This window comes from Alligator mississippiensis, chromosome 5, assembly GCF_030867095.1.
Source record: "Alligator mississippiensis isolate rAllMis1 chromosome 5, rAllMis1, whole genome shotgun sequence".
NCBI lineage: Eukaryota > Metazoa > Chordata > Crocodylia > Alligatoridae > Alligator > Alligator mississippiensis.
In genome coordinates, this window is record NC_081828.1 from 189,290,080 (window position 1) to 189,309,540 (window position 19,461).

Below are 19,461 nucleotides of genomic sequence, written 5' to 3' on the forward strand. Positions count from 1 at the left end.
TTTACAAGTTTGCCCTTACTGGGCACTTAGTGATGTTATTTCTGGGCACGTGTCCAGCAATGCTGAAATAACTGTAGCTGATATAACAGTTTAACAAATAAGACAAATGAAATCCAATGTACAGATAATGGTGAAAGATTTATCCACTTCATTCTGGTACTCAAATATATTTTTAAGATCTTTTAGCATGGCACCAAGGATTAGGCTGGTTGCACTGGTTGCAGTGACTGAAAAGTTAGGAAAGAATGAGTGTAGATGAAACTGAGCAGGAAGATTTTGGTATTCTTTCTTCATAGTCTACAAGTCAATCAGTACATGGACGCTGTGGCAGTATGTAATTGGGATGAATCTCTTACCTTTCTCTATGTAGTTTTTAGGTGCCCATGCAGGGTCCCCATCTGCATATGGATCACTGTACTGCACTACTGCAGCCTCCTCATCTTCATAATCCACCGGGGGTGGAGGTGGGGGTGGGGGAGAGTCATCAAACATAGGCATCTCATCTGGAGGTGGTGGAGGAGGAGGAGTTGGACTATCCGCAACTGGAAACATATGAAGAGTCGCATCAGAAACTGTGTGCAAGTGCAATCAAACCTTACCAGGTACACTGCATAGAGAGCCACACAGCATGCACTACAGTACCATGCACCAATTAGAAACAGAAGCTTTGTTAAAGCTACAACACACAACTAATGTTACTAGTGGTCAAATCTATGTGTAAATGCTACTAGAGTCAAAGCACATGCTCCAAAAGCAGAAGCTGTTGCCAGCAGAAAGAGGGGTTTTTGTCCTTATCTGTGTAGAATGAGTTACTAGAGCAGCTGCTGAACCAGGCAAGAACTGGAGAGGCATGAGACTCATTTATGGTTTAACTAAGTAAGAAAAACCAGGTTCAGAGGAAAAGCTCTGCACAAAAACTTATCTGACAAGACATACCCAGAATTCAACTGGTGAACTAATATAGGCAACCACTGTGCTTGGGAGCAGATATTTTAGGACTTAAATGTGCTAGCTACCAAATCTCTAAACAGATTCCCCAGTCAACACAATTAAAAGTAACTGGCGTATAGCAAAAAAGGAAAAACCATATTAAAAAGCTGGTTTAAAAAGACAATTGTGCACCTCCAATCAGTTTTCAGCAACATTCAGAATCAGTGAGACAGGAAACAATCAGAAGAAACATACAGCAGCTCCTGACCATCAAGCTTTTCCATCAAGTCAGCAAACTTGCCTCCCAACATCATACCACATTTCTCCATATTGTACTAGTCTGTGAGCCTCACCTACCCACCCCATAAGAGACCCACACTTTGGAGCTTTCCTTATGTCAATTCCATTTGCTCCCTAATATTTTTCATTTTGCCCACCAGGATAGAGGTCAACGGCAGATAATGCCACCCTAGCCTGATCCCTGTCTTTAGGAAGCTTCTAGACTAGATCTGCTGCATTTCTTCTGCCTAGCCAGATGTTAGGAAAACATCCGAGATTAGTTTTAAACTGCAGTTAGTACAATAACTGTAAGACAGATGTGAGGCTATGCTGAAATGAAAGGTACTGGGCACAAGGGAGGTTACAAGCAGAATTCTCTAGGGAGGGGGAGTCTTGGGGCTGATGTTATTAAATAACTTGAACGAAGACCTTGGCACAAAGCTAGGACTATGCTAATGATATACCGGTAACAAAATAAGGTGCTGTGAACAGAAAAGGATGGGAATACTATACAGGAAGAATAGGATCACTTGGAGTCCTGGAGTAAGATTTATACCTTTCCTATTATTAAGTGCAATATCATGTATTTGGACTACTAAGAATTTGTTACAAGGAGGATGTTCATCAGTTGGAAGCAAATCAGGAGACAGACCCCAGTGTATTAGCTGAGCACCAGATGACTGAGTCACTAATTTGATACTAGGACATATCGGGTATGGTATTTCCCCACAGAGTTAGGGAAACATTCGTGCCTTTTTACCAGGCATTGGTAAAGCCTTCTGTGTACAGTTCTGGTTGCTATGTTCAAGGGAAACAAATATATACTTATATATAACTGCAGAGAAGGACTCACAGAATGGTCAGGGAAAAGGATAACTGTTTACAGGAGAGCTTGACTTGTTTAGCTTAGCAAAATGAAGATGGAGAAAAGATGAACCCATGGTGGGAGGAAGAGCTACTTCAGCTGGAGGACAAGGGCATCTAGCAGACAATAAAATAATGCATGATAGGATCTGAGGGATTTGATGTCTATTGCCCAGAATTGTGCCTCCCACCATGCCACACATGCACGGGAGTATATGGAACATTTGGGATTGGGCATAAAATTCCGTAGGCACCAGTCATAACTTCTGGGGCAGGGAGTGACTTCGTCCTGGACCCCAGAGATACCCGATACCCAACTGCGATATGCAGCTGAATGTCAGGATTGGACACAGAGCAGTCCTGGGTCTAAAACCTACAAGTGCAACCCAGTAGGAATGGGGGAAGAAGATCAGGGAGAGGCTCTCTGATCTCAGGTCCTGGTACCCTGAGCTTTAACCACCAGATGTGTGGCCCAGCTGAGCTGCACATGCAGCATTTAAAAACCCAGAGTGCAGGAGATCCAGGGCTGCCTTCAGCTCAATACCAAGGATTAGGCAGGGGGGACAACTTTGTCCCAGACACCAGGAATACAGCACTCAATGTTGGTATTGGGCAGGGGGCAACCCCAGGTCTGCCACATGCCACACATTCAATTTATGGTACAACACAACCGAGTACAATTCTACGTGGAATATCTTTATGTCTGGTTTGCCTTTTTTATCACAGCGTAAATTGGCTGAATGTGTGGCATGTTACAATTTATAGTGCAATTAACATGTTAATTGCATCATAAATGGAACATTTGCCAAGGCCCAAAGTTTGCATAGGAACTCATGGGTATAAACTGACTATGAATAAATTTAAGCTAGAAATTAGTAAAGGACTTTTTGCTACTTGACTGAGTTTCTGGGACAGTTTCCCAAACGCCCTACCTAGTTCTATAAACATGACATTTGAAACATTTGTGATTATGACCAGTGGCTCTGCAATCTCATCAGCCAACTCCTTAAGCGTACCGTGAGAGTTGGCTGATGAGACTGCAGAGCCACTGGCCATAATCTTTAAAACCTCATGGCTATCAGGAGAGGTCCTGGATGATTAGAGAAGGACAAACATAGTGTCTATATTTAAGAAAGGGAAAAAAGGAGGATCCAGGGAATTACATACCAGTCAGCCTCACCTCAGTCCCTGGAAAAAATAATGGAACAGATCCTCAGGAAATCCATTTCTAAGCACTTGGAGGAGAAGGTGATTAAGAACAGTCAGCATGAATTCACTAGGGGCAAGTCATGTCTGACCAACCTGAGTGCCTTCTATGATGAAATGACTGGCTCTGTGGACATAGGGAAACCAATGGATGTGGTATATCTTGCTTTTAGCAATGCGATTGATATGGACTCGCACAACGTTCTCACAAGCAAGTTAAGGAAGTACAGGTGGATAGAAAATTAGCTGGAGCATCAGGTTCCGAAGGTAGTAATCAATGGTTCGATGTCTGGTTGGCAGCCGATATCAAGTGGAGTGCCCCAGCGGTCAGTCCTAGGGCCAGTTTTGTTCAATGTCTTAATCAATAACCCAGGAAGATGGCAGAGTGCACCCTCAGTAAGTTTGAAGATGACATCAAGCTGGAAGGAGTAGTAGATACACTGGAGGGTAGGGCTAGGATTCAGTGACCTAGACAAAATGGAGGATTGGGCCAAAAGAAATCTCATGAGGTTCAAAGACAAGTGCAAAAGTCCTGCACTTAGGATGGAACAATCCCATGCACTGGTACAGGCTGGGGGCTGACTGGCTGGGCAGCAGCTCTGCAGAAAAGGATTTGGGGGTTACAGTGGACAATAAGCTGAATATGGGCCAGCAGTGTGCCCTTGCTGCCAAGGCTAATGGCATACTGGGCTGCATTGGTAGGAGTGTTACCAGCAGGTCAAGGGAAGTGATTATTCCCATCTATTCATCACTGGTGAGGCCGCATCTGGAGTAGTGTTCAATTTTGGGCCCCTCATTACAGAAAGGATGTGGACAAATTGGAGAGTCCAGTGGAAGGCAACATAAATGGGGAGGGGGCCAGGGGGATGTGACTTATGAGGAGAGGCTGAGGAAACTCGGCCTATTTATTTTGGAGAAGAGAAAACTGAGAGTGGATTTAACAGCACCCTTCAGCTACCTGAAGGGAGGTATGAAAGAGGATAGAGCTAAACTGTTATCAGTGGTGGCAAATGACAGAACAAGGAGCAACGGTCTCAAGCTGCAGCCACCAGGGAAGTTTAGGTTAGCTATTAGAAAGAATTCTCTCGCTAGGAGGGTAGTAAGACACTGGAACTGGCTACCCACCAGAGGCTGTAGACTCTCCATCTTTGCAGGTTTTCAAAAACCAGCTAGACAAAGCTTTGGCTGGGATGATATAGTTGGGGATGGTCCTGCTCTGATCAGGGGGTCAGACTAGATGAACTCCTGAGGTCCCTTCCAACCCTCACTTTCTATGATTCTGTGTGGCAGCTGCCTATAGCTGCAGAGGCTAGACTCAAGAGCCCTGAAGGTCTTTTCCAGTACTATGAGCTACTTGTATCCAAGCAAATCCACATATACCAGCCACCAACACAAGGGCATCCATACACTCCCTTAAACAGAAAACGCCCATTTACATACAATACAGTGAAAGACCCTACAGTTACTCAGTTACTCATATTCTCATGATAACAAATGTAGGTTTTTGTTGCAATAAGAAAGGAGTAGAGCTCAGGCTGGTAATCAAAACTGAACTGAAAACGGTGTACTCTCTTTCCCCACTCCAAATCAAAGCCTTGGGATAAAGGTGTTCTATTAACAGTACTTTTTTTTTTTTTTTTTTTTTTTAAAGGACAGTATATTCTGAGTGTCTTCCCCCACATCCTGCTTTGTCTAGGTCCATTTATAGTTCCCAACACCTTTATCCTAAGAACATAAAAAGTGCTATTCTGGGTCAAACCACAGGTCCATCTAGCCCAGTATCCTGTCTCTCTCAGTCCCTAGGCAACAAATAGGCGTCTCTCTCAGTGGCAGAGATGGTGGCTAAAGGGTGTTTAAAAATCCTAGAGCCATCTGCAAGCTGGCTCTGTGGTGGAACGTGGCAGCTATTTAACAATAAACAATTTAGAACACAGGAAGTAAACATTCAGCATCCCAATGGCAGTCTTTGAGGCCAGCAGGCCCAGAGCAAGGGCATGGGAAGAATGGCTAAGAAATGGTATCCACTTGTGTCTGTAGGGAAAAAAAGGAGGAATTTGGCTCATGCTCTCTCCTGGTAAGCTACCAACAAGCAGGTGTGCAACTTGTGCACGCAGGCAGGTACAAGCCAGGGGAGCATGACCAGCAGGCCAGAGTCAGCCTATGGACCATATCATTTGACACATACTACAGAAAAAAAAAAATTAGCTGTACCAGTTGCCTAGCACGGGTGACCAGACAAGCTGACAGCTCCAAACTATCAAGTTAAACAACAGGGTTTTGTAGACTTGCATTTAAAATTCCACTAACAGTAAAAAACAAGTAAACTAGGGGAGAAGAGCACAGTGACATGTGAAGCTTTCTGGGAATGTATGTGGGGGGAGAATTAAGGGTGAAATTAAGAACTTAATCATAGGTCATTAAAATACTATTATCTGATTATTCCCCACCTCCTCCAAGCTATTAGTGGTTCTTTCCCCATATGAATATTTACTTATACTGCTCTCATGAGTTGGACCAATTCCATAATCCTTCATTCTAGTAACAGCAATTGTCTTTTGTCACTGCATGCCCTATAAAACAGGATTTACTAGCAGTCAGTTTACTGACTCAATCCATTTCACATAGACACACATGTACACACAAATAAATGAAACCATTTATGAACTGGATCCATTTTGTACATTATCTTGGGCACACATTTCACAAATGAATTTCCAACTCAATTTTTTAAATACATATTTTCCTCCCAATATCCATTCTATTGAGCATTTTGAATTTGACTGGGATCTGAATTGTTTAATCCTGAGTCAATTTTTGGCCAGTTTTAGCCAATGAAAAATCCTTATTTTATGAATGAATTAAGGTTGCTTATTTAAAAGGAGCAAAGGAGGGTTAGAAATACAAAGTGAAAGTGCCAACAGATGCACTGCTTTGGCTGCAGTGCCAATCAAGCACATTTTATGGGAAACACTGAAAATAAATAAAATTCAGCTTCACATTTAATGGGAAAAACGAAACAACAGAACATACTTCATGTGCACCAGCCGAGTTAACCTTGCTCTTGGAACTTTAGCCTTTATATTTCGGGACTGATTTTAAGCCTGGACAATTCTGAAGTTGCAGTGTCTTGAGGTTTTGCAATGTATTATTTTCTTTTAAAGGAGAAACGGCCAAGGCAATGCCTGTTCTCTGTATTACTATTTACATAGCTCCAAATCCAAAGTATTGTGCATGCAAGATGAAGGAGGGAATAAGTTTTTGTAAAAATGCCATTGCAACTATTATCTACATAGAGACAGGCATTTTACAAGGAATAGATCATAAATAGGCAGTAGCAACACATCTACTTCTACTGCACTGGTTGCGACTGTAGAGCAGATGTATTTAGCTAAACCGACTGAATATTCTTCTACGAAGATACCCACAGTAAGGTACAGGGCGCAGGAAAAAATATAGGTCTTACGGAATTGCTTTCAGAGGGCAATGAAAGAAGGGCTTAGGAGTCCAGAGAGCAGCCAGAGGATAATGCTTTCCAATCCCAGAGATCCCTGTATCTGTTAGGAAGGGAATCCCTTATTCCATGGAAGGCAAGCCTACCTATGCTGCTCCTTGATGCCCTGATCCCCACTCCCACAGCAGCAGTATAGATCACTGGGGCAGATGGAGGTAAGGGTGCAACAATGAACTGGACAAAGCTCAGGGAATCTCTCAAAACACATTTTGGAGAGTGCATGCTTAGCTAGGAATATATGCACTGCTGCCTTAGTGAGATGCTAGGGACAACTCTTGTTTTCTGCTCTGCAAACTCAGCCCAGTTTTCAAATACAAATGCCTTCATCAAAAATCCAAAACAACTCTCGTCATGCCCACTCTTCTAATGTATTTAGAATGGGGGAGAGGGCTTAAGGGGGAGCCTAAGCTTGAAAAAAAAATAAAATTTGAAGTTCAAATTTTCCAGGAAGTTATTAGCACACAAATGTTCTGTAACCTTGGTCTCTGGTGGACATTATCCCACCATTGCACAGGATTTTGGATGTAACCTTGGGCCACTTTATTTAATTCTACATAGGTGTGTACCTACATAGGCTTAAACACTTCAGCTTCGGGCAAGACCCTGTGGAATGGTTAGGTTCTCTGAAGGTTACTGAAAACCATAACTCCTCCATTGTTCTTATGGGTGCTCTCTCTGCATCCTGTAAGTGGCTGGACTCCTACTGAATCACTACTGTGAGAGTCCTTTAAGCCAGTGGTTTTCACCCTTTTTTATATCAGGACCCATTTGTAAACATTGATGGCCAGTCCCAACCCACTGCCCCCCCCACCCTGCCAACATCCAGTGTATGGGACAGCGGGGGGCCAAAGCAGTCCCTTACAGGCTGGAACTCTGACAAGGGCCTTGTCCCTTGTCAGAAAAAACAGTGTCCCATGTTTTTCTCCTTTAAAGGAGAATCCATAAGTTTGTTGATTCATTTTTAAAGTTTGTTTGCAACCCTTTCATATATTCTTGCAACTCACTTTTGGGTTGCAACCCATGGGTTGAGAAATACTGCTTTAAGCTATGCTTAGCGTCCCAAAAACAATGGAAAGTGACCAGCACTAAACACCTCTCAAGATCAGTCTTTCTTTACAGCCTATATTCTGTAAATATTTTAAGATAACCAATTATGTCCACACTAGGAGCATTTTACTGGTATAGGAATGCAGTATTCCATACAAGCAAAGCATTCCTGGCATGGATATAAAATACCTCATCAAGGCTGCCTTTCCAGTTAGTATACCAATGCTACTGAGCAGGAACAAAAAAAGCAGCACTGGTTTAAAAAAAATAAATAAATCAGTTTTACCAGTATAACAATGTCTACTCTCAGAGCTTCTACCAGCCCAGCTAGGGCAGACAGGGTACACACCTCTGTCCACCCCTGGCCAACACAAGTATGCTGGAAGATGCCACTAATATGAACCTAGCTAGAGAATATAGGAAGGAAAGAAAGAAAGAATTGAGGCAAACGTTCCAGGTCCTCTATATTGATGTTAAATTATAAAACTAAATGTTTCCTATTACTTAGCCATGTGGCTTTCTAAAAAGCTGGCACAAATTATGAATTACCAGGTACACAGGTGTGCATTTTGACAACATACTGCATAAACTTTTCTAATGCAAACTAAGCAACTATCTCTAGTGATAAAGCCTCAGGCAGGAAGACTGAACACTATATTTTCCCCCAACTCCCCACAATTAAAATATATTTCTCTACCCAGCCCTGAAAAGATGCCATATTTCACATTTTCTTTCTAATCATAAATTTGCAGTTCCAAACTTAAATGGGGTCAGTAATAATCATGCAGATGTTACAAAAAAATTGAAGGAGCATGCCCTTCAGCTCCAATAGCAGATTGGCACTAGGAATGCAAGGTGGTATTAGCTTCTGGAGGAGGAAACAAAAGTCTGACTCGCCAGCCATGCATGCTAGAAGAAAATAGGCTCTACTCTTTGTCAGCTCAGATTGTCCAAACTTACTGTTTTCCTGCACCCTGGCCACGAAGCCTGTGAGAGGTATCTGTGGAGTCAACTGAGGCATAGGGGGAGGGGGTGGAGCAATAGAAACTGGTAGCAACACACACCATATTGGGGAAGTCAAATAGATCAAGGAAAAAAAGGAAAAACAAATAAAAGCAGCCGTCAGTAAACAAGGACCACAAAACAGTATTGAAACACCAAGAACACACACACACACACACACACACACACACACGAACGAACCTTTTTCAAGTTTTTCCCAACAAAGCTACAGCTGAATTCATGTTCAGGCAATTGATTTAAGAAAGAAAATCATCTGCTTAGCTTAGGGGCGGGCAATTATTTTGGGCAGAGGCCCGCTTACTGAGTTTTAGCAAGCCATCATGGGCCACATGACAGGCAGCCCAGGGCAGATAAATATTAATTTTCTAAATTTTTAAAGGGCCCCACGGGCCGGATAGAATGGCCTGGTGGGCCGCACTTTGCCCATCCCTGGCTTAGCTGAATAAAAGGCAGTGGCCTGGCTAAATGTGTTCCAGTTCAGAAGACATGTTTATTAAAAAATTATCTAATTTAAAATGTATTATTTATATTGTGGTGGCACCTACAGACCACACAACTTTCCTATTATTTTTTTTTATTATTGTTTAAAAGGAGTAAAATGCATGAAACATACAAGGTTTCATCAAATATTGGCCTCTTGCTGCTACATAATACCAAGCGCCTTATGAATAGCGTATGTGTGCTTTGTTTCAATGCTATTTATAAAACAGACAATCCTACAACTCCATTATAAATTCATTATTGTACTGAAATGACCAATGGCTACTTATTTTATCTGTTAGATGGGGAGCATGCTGACTATTTACTGTTACTGTGGACCCACTGAATTATCTGGTTTTAAGAGGGATCTGGGCATGCAATAGCTTATGAACTGGTTTCTAGCAAAATAAGTTTCTCTTCAATAGTTAAATCTTCTGTAAGGAAAGAACCACCTAGCAACTTGAAAGGCTGACAGTCCAATGGGGTGCAACTGGCTCGCACACATACACACATCTCCCAGCCAATTACTGGGACTGACAAGCACATGTCCTCTGAACTGTACCCTTTTATTGAACAAAGGATTTATAAATGTGGATATACCACTGATGCTCATTAATAAAGTGAGATTTTTTCAAAGACTGACAGCCATGAAACTGAAGTCTTCTCTCTACAGAACAGGCACATAAGAGCAGGAGCAGCTGCAATGCAAGCTCTCCTTACTGAGTTCCTCAAGCTTTTATTGAAAGAGGAAAAGCATAACTCAGTCCTATTAATATTTAAGTCCTGAACTCAGAAAGGCAACCCTCAAGTGTACCAAATACTATATAACTTTGAGGACCAAAACAAACCAACTAATTTCAGTTGAAGTTAGTTTAAAATCCTCCTTCACCTAACTATGATTCCTATAATGTGTGAATCCAGCAGAACAAATTTGGAAGCAAATTTGAAAGAGGTTCTTCATTTCCAAGTAAACAATAGTTAAAAAGAAAACCACCATAACCAATATTAATATTTGACAAATAAATGCAGCATTTAGTTCATACAATAAGAACACCTCAACTATTTTCCCCATATAATTTTTAAAAGAATCAGTAAGAAAGGGGGGAAAAAAAATCCAACAGATTTTTTTCCATAAAAACTGAAGAAAACATTTCTAAGAAAATCTAGCTCTTGGTTAGCATGACAGTATAATGCTAAGGAAACAATGAGCCAGATTTATTGTCAAGGTAGGGATCTTAAAAATCACTAGTTTCAGGAATAGATTTACTTTCAAGTTCAAAGGCCTTTAAGAACTTAAAAAATGGTGCTTTGAAAAACACTACAGATAACCCAAAATAAGGGATAATATCTACATTTGAACACAAATTGCATTGAAATTCTTTTTTCAAGAAGTTTTAACAAGCCAACTGAGTAACAGCTGAGGCAGTTGAGCCACTTCTGATGTAGAGGGCAGTTTACTCAAATAACTACCATTATCTGAAAATAAACAGTTGTTCTTTCTTAACAGGGAGTTACTCTGGGGATTAAATATGGAGGAAACTAATGGGATATCGTGTGTGAAGGACAGACACACAAAGATTAACATTAATCTACTCTACAGGGCGCCACCCTGCCCTGCCATCTGCCTAACTTCAGGCCACCATGGCTAACTCTCTAAAGTAGTTAACTATTCCACATGCCTTGTGTACAGAGAGAAATATTTCTTACTGACATAATTTTAGATGATCAGTGGGAAGTTCTCCATCAATGCTTTTCAAATATTTTTAGATTAAATATATATATTTTTAAAAGTACACTAGGAGTAACATAACTCAAATTCCCTTAAGGGTGATGATACTGTAATAGAATCTGCATTTAGCATGGTTTAAAATCCATCCAAAACAAAAGCATACAGGTGTTTTTAATCTATGTGTGTACATGGTCACAATTTAGAGGGATGGAGAAAAGGAAAGATCCTGGGGAATTGGTTCCCACTGAAAACTTTAGCCTACAATATTGTTTGCTCCAGGTGAGGGCTGAAAAGGGACAGAAGGATCGATTCAGGGTATAGGATTATAAACAATTCACCTTGGGAATATACTGCATATCAGGTGCTCTGCAGAAACTACCCATGGGCATGCTCTTACCCTATGGTAACTTATCTTTCTTCCACTGAGGGCTAAACCGCATGCAGGTTTAAGAACACACCAATCACCAGCTGCTGCAGAGCAGTTTATATGCATTAAAGATCCATCTACCTTTATCCCACAATAAGTTATTTGGGTGCCTACTATCCCAAGGCTGATTAGGAACAGTAGCATTCCCACCAGTCAAACAGCTTATAAAATTGGCAAAGAGAAGGTCTCGCTTTGCAGCCTCCTGCTGCTAAGGGCTGGCTTTGTTACCTTCCCGGGCAGGCAGGATGCTGCTCTCTAGAACTGGCCCAACTCTCAGCCTGCTTTCTCCTCCACAGTCTGCTTGCAAGTAAAGGGTATAGAGGAGTGAGGCAGGCTTGGGATGAAGGACTGAGGAGGAATACAAGGTCAATTAAGGAATTTGGGGAGGAGTTTCTTGTAAGGAGGGAAAAAGTGGACAAAGGCAGGAAAATGAGGATGGAGAAGTGTTTACAATAAGGCTCTGGAAGGGAGCTTATCAGCTGGGACCCCAGACTGGGAGGACTTATAAAAACTGAGTCTCACTGCCCTCAACCCAATCCCAATTGTGCAAGCTCAGTAACTCCACTGTGCAGACACAGGTTATCAATATCAGCAGGTTTTTCCACCGATCCTGATGACAGTCTCATTTTCTTGATTTAAACATTAACATGAAAATTGGTTCGATATCAGTACTGTATTTAAAACTACTTAGAACTGTCACAACCATTTGTTTCTGTACCTAAACAGTTCTTAACTGCAAGAGTTTAACTATGTAAGACTAAGAGGTATACCGCCTCAAGTGAATGAATGGGAACATGACTGTTGGAGAAACCCCTTAGCATTGTGGTTTACTGTGAAAGAAATGAAGGAGAAAGCATATCTTGGTAATGCTATGAAAAGGGCTTGTTTTCTAAATTGTCTCAGCATCTAATTACCAGATCATAAGACTTACACAGTAGTAGTTAATAGCTTTTTTGCTTCCCACCACAGATCAAAAAATTCATAGTATTTACTTGAAATACCAATGGTTCCATTTTAGACAAGAGCTCTATACTGCCATTAATCCCATGGAGAGATTGAACCATTGGATTTTTTTTGCATTAAAACATTTTTCAATTGTGGAGCCCTTTTTTGTGCATAAACACCCCACAAAATATTTCTAATTGTTTACTTTTAATTACAGGGCAATCCTAATCTTGCCCATTATATTTGTTGCTAGATAATTTCCCAGGGTGGGGGAAGGGCAAATGTTCAACATATAATTGAAACTGACATAGAGCACACCTTTCTGCATCTTTTCTAAGGAAATGGAGATAAATGCAAACAAATGTTTGATTCTGGCTGTTCACCTGCACAAGCAAGTCATTTAGCTCAAAACAGTCCATGACTGCAAAGCACAGAAGCTTACTTGAGTTTTGAGAATAAAGAGGCCCGCCATTAACATGAGGTTGAGCAGAAAATGGGACAGTCACAGAGGGATTCCGTCTGTATCCACCAGAAGATGCTGAGGAAGTGGTAGAGTTGTGTCGCGAAATTTGCCTGGTCATTGTGCCATACTGGGAACCAGGAGCTGAACCAGGAGCAGCTGAAAAAGCATTAGCCAAAAGGAACCAACGAGAAGACTTAAGCCACGTATTACATAGGACAGAATGCAGAACACAGAAAAAAGCCCCAGAATGTGACAAATACCTGAAACCACGACTCCAGCAGGGTAAGGCCAGTAGCAGGTGATCAACAAGAGACAGAAAACACCCAGTTCTACAATATTATGATACCAGCCACATAAAATGTTTATCTATGATATAAAAAGCTACTGAAATCTTGCTCGCTACACAGATAGGTTATATAAATTAGCAAAGCTCCAACTCCTTTCATTAAAGAAAAAGACAGGTAAACACCATGAAAAGATTCCATATCCTGTTGAAAGCAAAAGTTTTGGAGGCAAGATTGTTTCAGAATGCAATCTTTTAAAAGAAAAAACCTATAAAAAGATGTTCTTGAACAAAAAGAAGGAAACACTCACCACTGCAGAAACATATTTAGTCATGGCTCACACAAGCACCAGGTTATGATTTTTGGACATTATTCATATTTAATATTTCTACCATTTGTTAACTGTGCTTTCATACAGGGAACCTGCATTAACAAATTTGAATCAACATACACATACAAAGTGTGTCAGCACCAATTTTTTTTTTTTAACCAATCACACAGCTGATGTACAATTCATTATTAATCTGAAACGAAAGAATAACTGCTCAGTCTCTTTCCTTTTTGTTGTTTCATTTTTCTTTATCACAGAGGCTAAAGAATTTCACTCCATGCAAACCGATGAACCTCAAATTTAACTCTTATTTGTCAATGCACAGGTTCCTTTTAGCTTTCAAGCACAGTAACATTTTGCAGAAAAATCATTGTGTGCATATATATGAATCAACATACATATACATACATATATACACACACATATACATACATACATATATTACATACACACATATGTGCAAGAAGTACATTCAGAAATGTATAGACTAATTAAATACTATTTGAAGATGATTTAACACTTCAGGTAAGAGAAAATGTTCAAGGATTATGCAAGTCAAAGCCTCCAAAGTCTGTTTCATGGCAAGAAAATGACTTCTGACAACTGCCCTGTGCTGTGGAGCACTTGCTGGTGCAGCTTGAAGATACAAATCTGACAAAAGAATTTCTGAAGTCTCCCAGTTTCATATCTCCACACAGGATTACTGAATTGTATCCAAACCAGTAGACTAGACACTTCTGCTCTTCCTTCTATTTTCATTCATACTGGTCCACAAGAGAAATCCCAGTATATATCCTCCCTCCCATATTAATTATTGTTCCTTTAATGTACATTATTACTGTCTTGTTTTTTCAAAGTCAGAATATCAAGGAGAAGACCTGCACACAGACCAAATTCATATTGCTGCAGATCAGATCAGCTTCACTGGGAATATTAGGGTTCTAAGTAACTAATGCATTACACTTTTTCCATATGCATGTACCTTCAGAGGCTTTCACCAGAGGAATTAGTTGAGATTAGTGGATCTTTATACCAAAACCATGTACACCCCATTAACAAGGAGGCAGACAGCTTCTATGTATCCATTAGGAGGAGTTTATTATTGATTATGCTAAATAATCACAATCACTTCAGGGCTGACTAAGTCTCACCTATCATACTGCCCATCGGGAGAGGTGGTGGTGGCAGTGGTGGTGCTGGCGGGGCTCCAGGAGGAGGAGGAACAGAAATGTGTGCTAATAAAATAGTTCATATTGCCAGTTAGGCTAGGAATAAAGAGCTGCATGTTTAACAAACAAGAAATCAGAAACTCTCTAGTGCCGGATACAAAATTTGAGCCCTGGCCCTATGGTAAGTCGCATACTTACAAACTTTTACTTCTTTATGGAATCCTTTGACTTTATTAATGCAAAACCACAAAAAGGAGAACTCCACATTACATGGACCCCACTGCAGGATTGGGAACCTGAAGTAGGCCTTAAATCTTTGTAAAAAAGGGAACGTGTGATCTGCTTCTTTGTTTACAAAAGATTCCAATGGCAAATTTCCACCCGGGAGTGAAAACATGAAGTTTGACCACCACCATCTTTTAGTCTTTATTTTTAGTTTGGACTATCACTTCCTCACCCAAGACAGCTTAACATGTTTACAGAATAAACATTCACTAAGCCTGCAGTCATGACTTTCCTCTATCTTGCTATATTGACTAACAACCAAGTACTGTACTTTCTCAGCCCTAAGACAATCCTCTCACTGAACAGCGTGCATCTGGAGTAATTTAGAAACATCAAAAGCTGCATTTATGCAGATGATTGGCCTAGGGGCCCTCTCCTCCCTTTACCCCTATGGTTCTGCACTTCTAACAGGGGATTCTGTTTTCTTTATCAAATGGTAGAGTTGTGCTCTTGATGCCTAAGGTCCTACTGCCAGTTCCTATGCAATTTATAGGGTATTGAGCAATGACAGTTCTTACACTTTGATTTATTTTTGGCTTTGAAAAATCACATTAGTGGATGATGTTAAATTTTATAATTGGTATTTTGTTTATTCCTAGATTGTCTTCCCATCCTTTTTTAGGTGTTAAACAAAATAATTGTTCTTTTGATTAAATTTTTAGCATATACAATAATAATAAAACTATCAGGCTATTTCAAAAGATCTCACCAATTAAATGCATACAATACAGTTGCTTTTTCTTTTCAGGGCAATTAGAAATGACAACTTGTCCATAAGCACTATAAAAGAATTGATTTAATCTGGTACCTCTCAACAAGGGGAAAATCCTTTAATTCTTTAGAATCAGTTAGCATTAACACTCTATAAAACAAAGAGCTAACATAAGTGTTTTAACCATTTTAAATGAGCAATTATTTTGGGAATATTTTTCCCCAAGAGATTAAGACTTCAGATTTCTCATGACAGACTTTCATGGGACAGACTCTGTAACTAGGATTCTATTTGTTTCAGGACAATTTCAAAGCCATTGAACACACAAAAGGGTCCATTTGGAAACATCCAAATGAGCCACAGTAACTTATGAAGTAATATGAAAAGAATCTCATACCTGGGCCAATAGTTGGTGGTGAAGGTGTAGGCACGGCAATGGGAATGCCAATACTGCTGCTTCCACTATTCTCTCGACTACCACTTCCGCCACTACTACCACTTAAATAAAAAACACATACACAAGCGTCATCATAGTTGCCCACAAAGATGTACAAACATTCCTCTTACATACCTAAACAGTGACTGATTAAAACTGGCTCAATTTTAAACATCGTTTAAAAGAATAAAAGCCCTGTAAATTGACTCTGTATTTGCAGTCCCTACTCAGATAATCAAATCAGAAGCCATTAAATTCTAGCAGTAGTAGATGCAATTAGCTAAGCTGTTACACCTTTCCATAGTCATGTTTTAATTAAATATTGTGTTAACTAATAATGTAAGCACCCATTTAAGATCTAGGCAACCGAGTCTTAATATGAATACAGTAACACTGCCAGGTGCTCCAAATTAAAGATGAGAAATGGGGTGTTAAATGGGTCAAGCGTAAACTATCTGCAATTCCTGGAATGTGTGCTACAGGTTTAAAATGTCTTCCTTTTACCAAATGAATATGTGAGTCCAAGTTTAGAGTCATTAGCAGTTTTACTACAAGAAAGACCAACAATAAAGGCAAAACATAAGTTCTGGTATAAACAATGTCCTCTTCTCCTCTTTTTCTTAGATCCAGCAATCTACAATATTTTCAGTGTTGTTATTGTGTGCTATTCACTTTTCAATCATGTTTAAGAACAGCTCTAAAGTAATATCACAATTAAAGGCCAAGTATTTATACCTAATGTAACTTGAAGAAATCATACAATATTTTTCATGTAAGCCTCTTAAAGGCCATTCCAACTAAATGGAAAGTAGGGAACTGAATATGAATCCAAGGACAAAATTCAATAAATATGCCATCAGCCAAGGCTTGAATCTACTGAGATTCAGAGGGCAGGAAGAGAATTAAACAACCAAGATGCCCTGTAACTTAAAAGCCATTTCCACAGATTCATGCTAATTAAAATATAGCAGCACTCAATCCACTTTATTTACCATTTCTGTGCAACCATACATCAATGCGGCTGAAGAGTCAGGTACAAATCATTCAAATACATCTTAAGAAAATAACACTGCTATAAAAAGAAAATTGGTGATCTGAACTGGGAGCCAAGATAATTCCTTCAAAATTAGTGTTCTGACTGCTGAAGACCTTGATCTTGTCACCATGGTTGCAGCTGAATTTCTAGCTGCAATCTACGTAAAAGATCTTGAGAGACAAGAATGGAGACTTCACAGGAGCTGGCTAAGATTTAAAAGGTCTTCACTGCATACTGATTTAGAAATTATTTTATTTTGACGCGTTTCATAGCTGGCAGCAAGCTGTCTCATACATATAACAATTGTTTTTCCAAGGTCCAAAAGGACTCTCTGAATCCTAGAACTATTATGCTTTTTAAAACATCAGATTGTTTAAATGACTAAAACACCAATCCTTTCTTTAGCGATTCCAAGGACAATAAAACCATTTGCCTTCCTCTATAGTATGGGGCATGGTCCTCTTTCTCTGAACACATAAATCAACCAATTACTTCTCTGCCATTGCGCGAGGAGGGTACTGATAGTGCCCACATTATGTCCACTTTATACACTGCCCTGTGCAGGTCCTTTCACAGCATCCGATTAAGGGAGCTTGTGCTCCTATATGTTTATGCTATACAGGTTTCCCTCGCTTTATGCGGGTTCTGTATGTGCAAATTTACTCTTATGCAATGACCCGTTTTATACCAAAAATTCGTTTTATGTGAGGTAAATTCACTTGTACGCGATTGGTGTGATGGAAGTCCTCAGTCAGCTGCTGTGTGTGGTGCATTGTGGGAGTGATGTGCAAAATAGAGTCTCCTGTGTGGAGCTGTGCTCCTTGCTTGTCGTGTGATGCACGTTTCTGTAGTTGCCAGCCCCGTTATAGTAACATTCACCACCACCCTGTGCTTGTGTGTACTGTCTGCTGTTAGTGAGTACCAAAATCATCTTGTAAAAGTGGTAGAAATGGACATTAGGAAGAACTTCTTCACAGTTCGAGTGGCCAAGGTCTGGAACAGGCTCCCAAGGGAGGTGGTGCTCTCCCCTACCCTGGGGGTCTTCAAGAGGAGGTTAGACGAGTATCTAGCTGGGGTCAACTAGACCCAGCACTCTTTCCTGCTTATGCAGGGGGTCGGACTTGATGATCTATTGAGGTCCCTTCCGACCCTAACATCTATGGGTCTGGCGGTCAGTACAGTCAAGGTCTTGGAATATATCCCTATTTGTTATATTGTAAAGTGGGCTCCCCTTACACGAATTTGAGTTATGCACCATTTTTCAGGAACGCATGTACAGCATAAAGCAAGGAAAACCTGTACATCTGATTTACTTCGTCTATAATGGTGAATTTACCCTACACCTTCTGTATACATTTGAAAAACTGAAACACATGCTAGAGTCAATACATTCAGAGGTACCAAATCTGGAGAGCATTTTCTACAAAGAAGAATCCAAGGTATTTTAAAACTATATCTTTCTTACATGGCGTATGCTCCCAACCTCTGAAGGATCCAGGTACAAAGCTTTTCTACCACCCCAATGAACCAGACCAAAAATGGGTACGGAATCAGCAGCAACATACTCTACCTGTGGGTTCTTGGTCTCTGGTTCAAGGAAGCTGTTCTTCCTGGACTGTGCTGACTTCCAAGTCTGGCAGGACTGGTCATGTAATCATTAGGAACAGTCGGAGGCTTGACTGGCTCCAGGGTTTTGTAAGGAGTATTTCGTCTGGTCAAAGAAAAAGGGGATGGGAAAGAGAAAAAGATAAAGGGTCAAGAGGTAGAAAGGATAATTCCTCTGATTAAAAGTAATCAAGCCATTTGTTTTCCTAAACCTTCATAAACAACCACTGTACAGTGACCCACATTACCATAAATAATACACCTCTACAAGCATAAAGTAAAACGGGTGTTCTGCTCTCAGCATACTAGTGTTGCATATTTACAAAGTCACGATTAAAGTTAATTTTAGTCTCATTTCAAAAGTTAAATAACATTTTAATATTGAGTATGTTAAATAAAACCATAGAAAAAGTATCTTGAAAGTGATTTAGTACTGCAAGACTAAGTTATACATACCTTTAAAACACACAAATTAATTAAAATATACCCAAATTTATGGTCACAAAATACTCCAGAGGTTACCAGTTGTGTAAACTCCAGCATGTACACAGCCTTACAATTGTGCCTGCCAACAAGGTTATAACCAAGGGACTGTTAAAACACTTCCCCAAATACAACTCCCTTCAAAATGTAACTATCCAAAAGAATACCCCAAACAAAAAGGGTAACCATATGCTTGACCAGAAATCAGGTATGAGG

At 40.2% G+C, this 19,461-nt stretch overlaps 1 protein-coding gene across 14 annotated transcripts in view; it reads right to left on the reverse strand.

Moving 5' to 3' along the window:
• ABI1 (abl interactor 1) overlaps positions 1–19,461 on the reverse strand; it is a 126,809-nt gene that overhangs the window by 3,856 nt on the left and 103,492 nt on the right. For 5 of the 14 annotated variants that reach the window (XM_019497977.2, XM_019497939.2, XM_006259630.4 and 2 more), the window contains 6 exons: positions 18,728–18,868; positions 16,083–16,183; positions 14,671–14,754; positions 12,884–13,060; positions 8,798–8,884; positions 357–542 (listed from right to left, as the gene is read on the reverse strand). In XM_019497977.2, coding sequence (XP_019353522.1) covers positions 357–542; positions 8,798–8,884; positions 12,884–13,060; positions 14,671–14,754; positions 16,083–16,183; positions 18,728–18,868 — 776 coding nt within the window. The remainder of the gene's footprint in view (positions 1–356; positions 543–8,797; positions 8,885–12,883; positions 13,061–14,670; positions 14,755–16,082; positions 16,184–18,727; positions 18,869–19,461) is intronic. The other 9 variants (XM_019497998.2, XM_019497991.2, XM_019497997.2 and 6 more) reach the window with 5 other exon arrangements.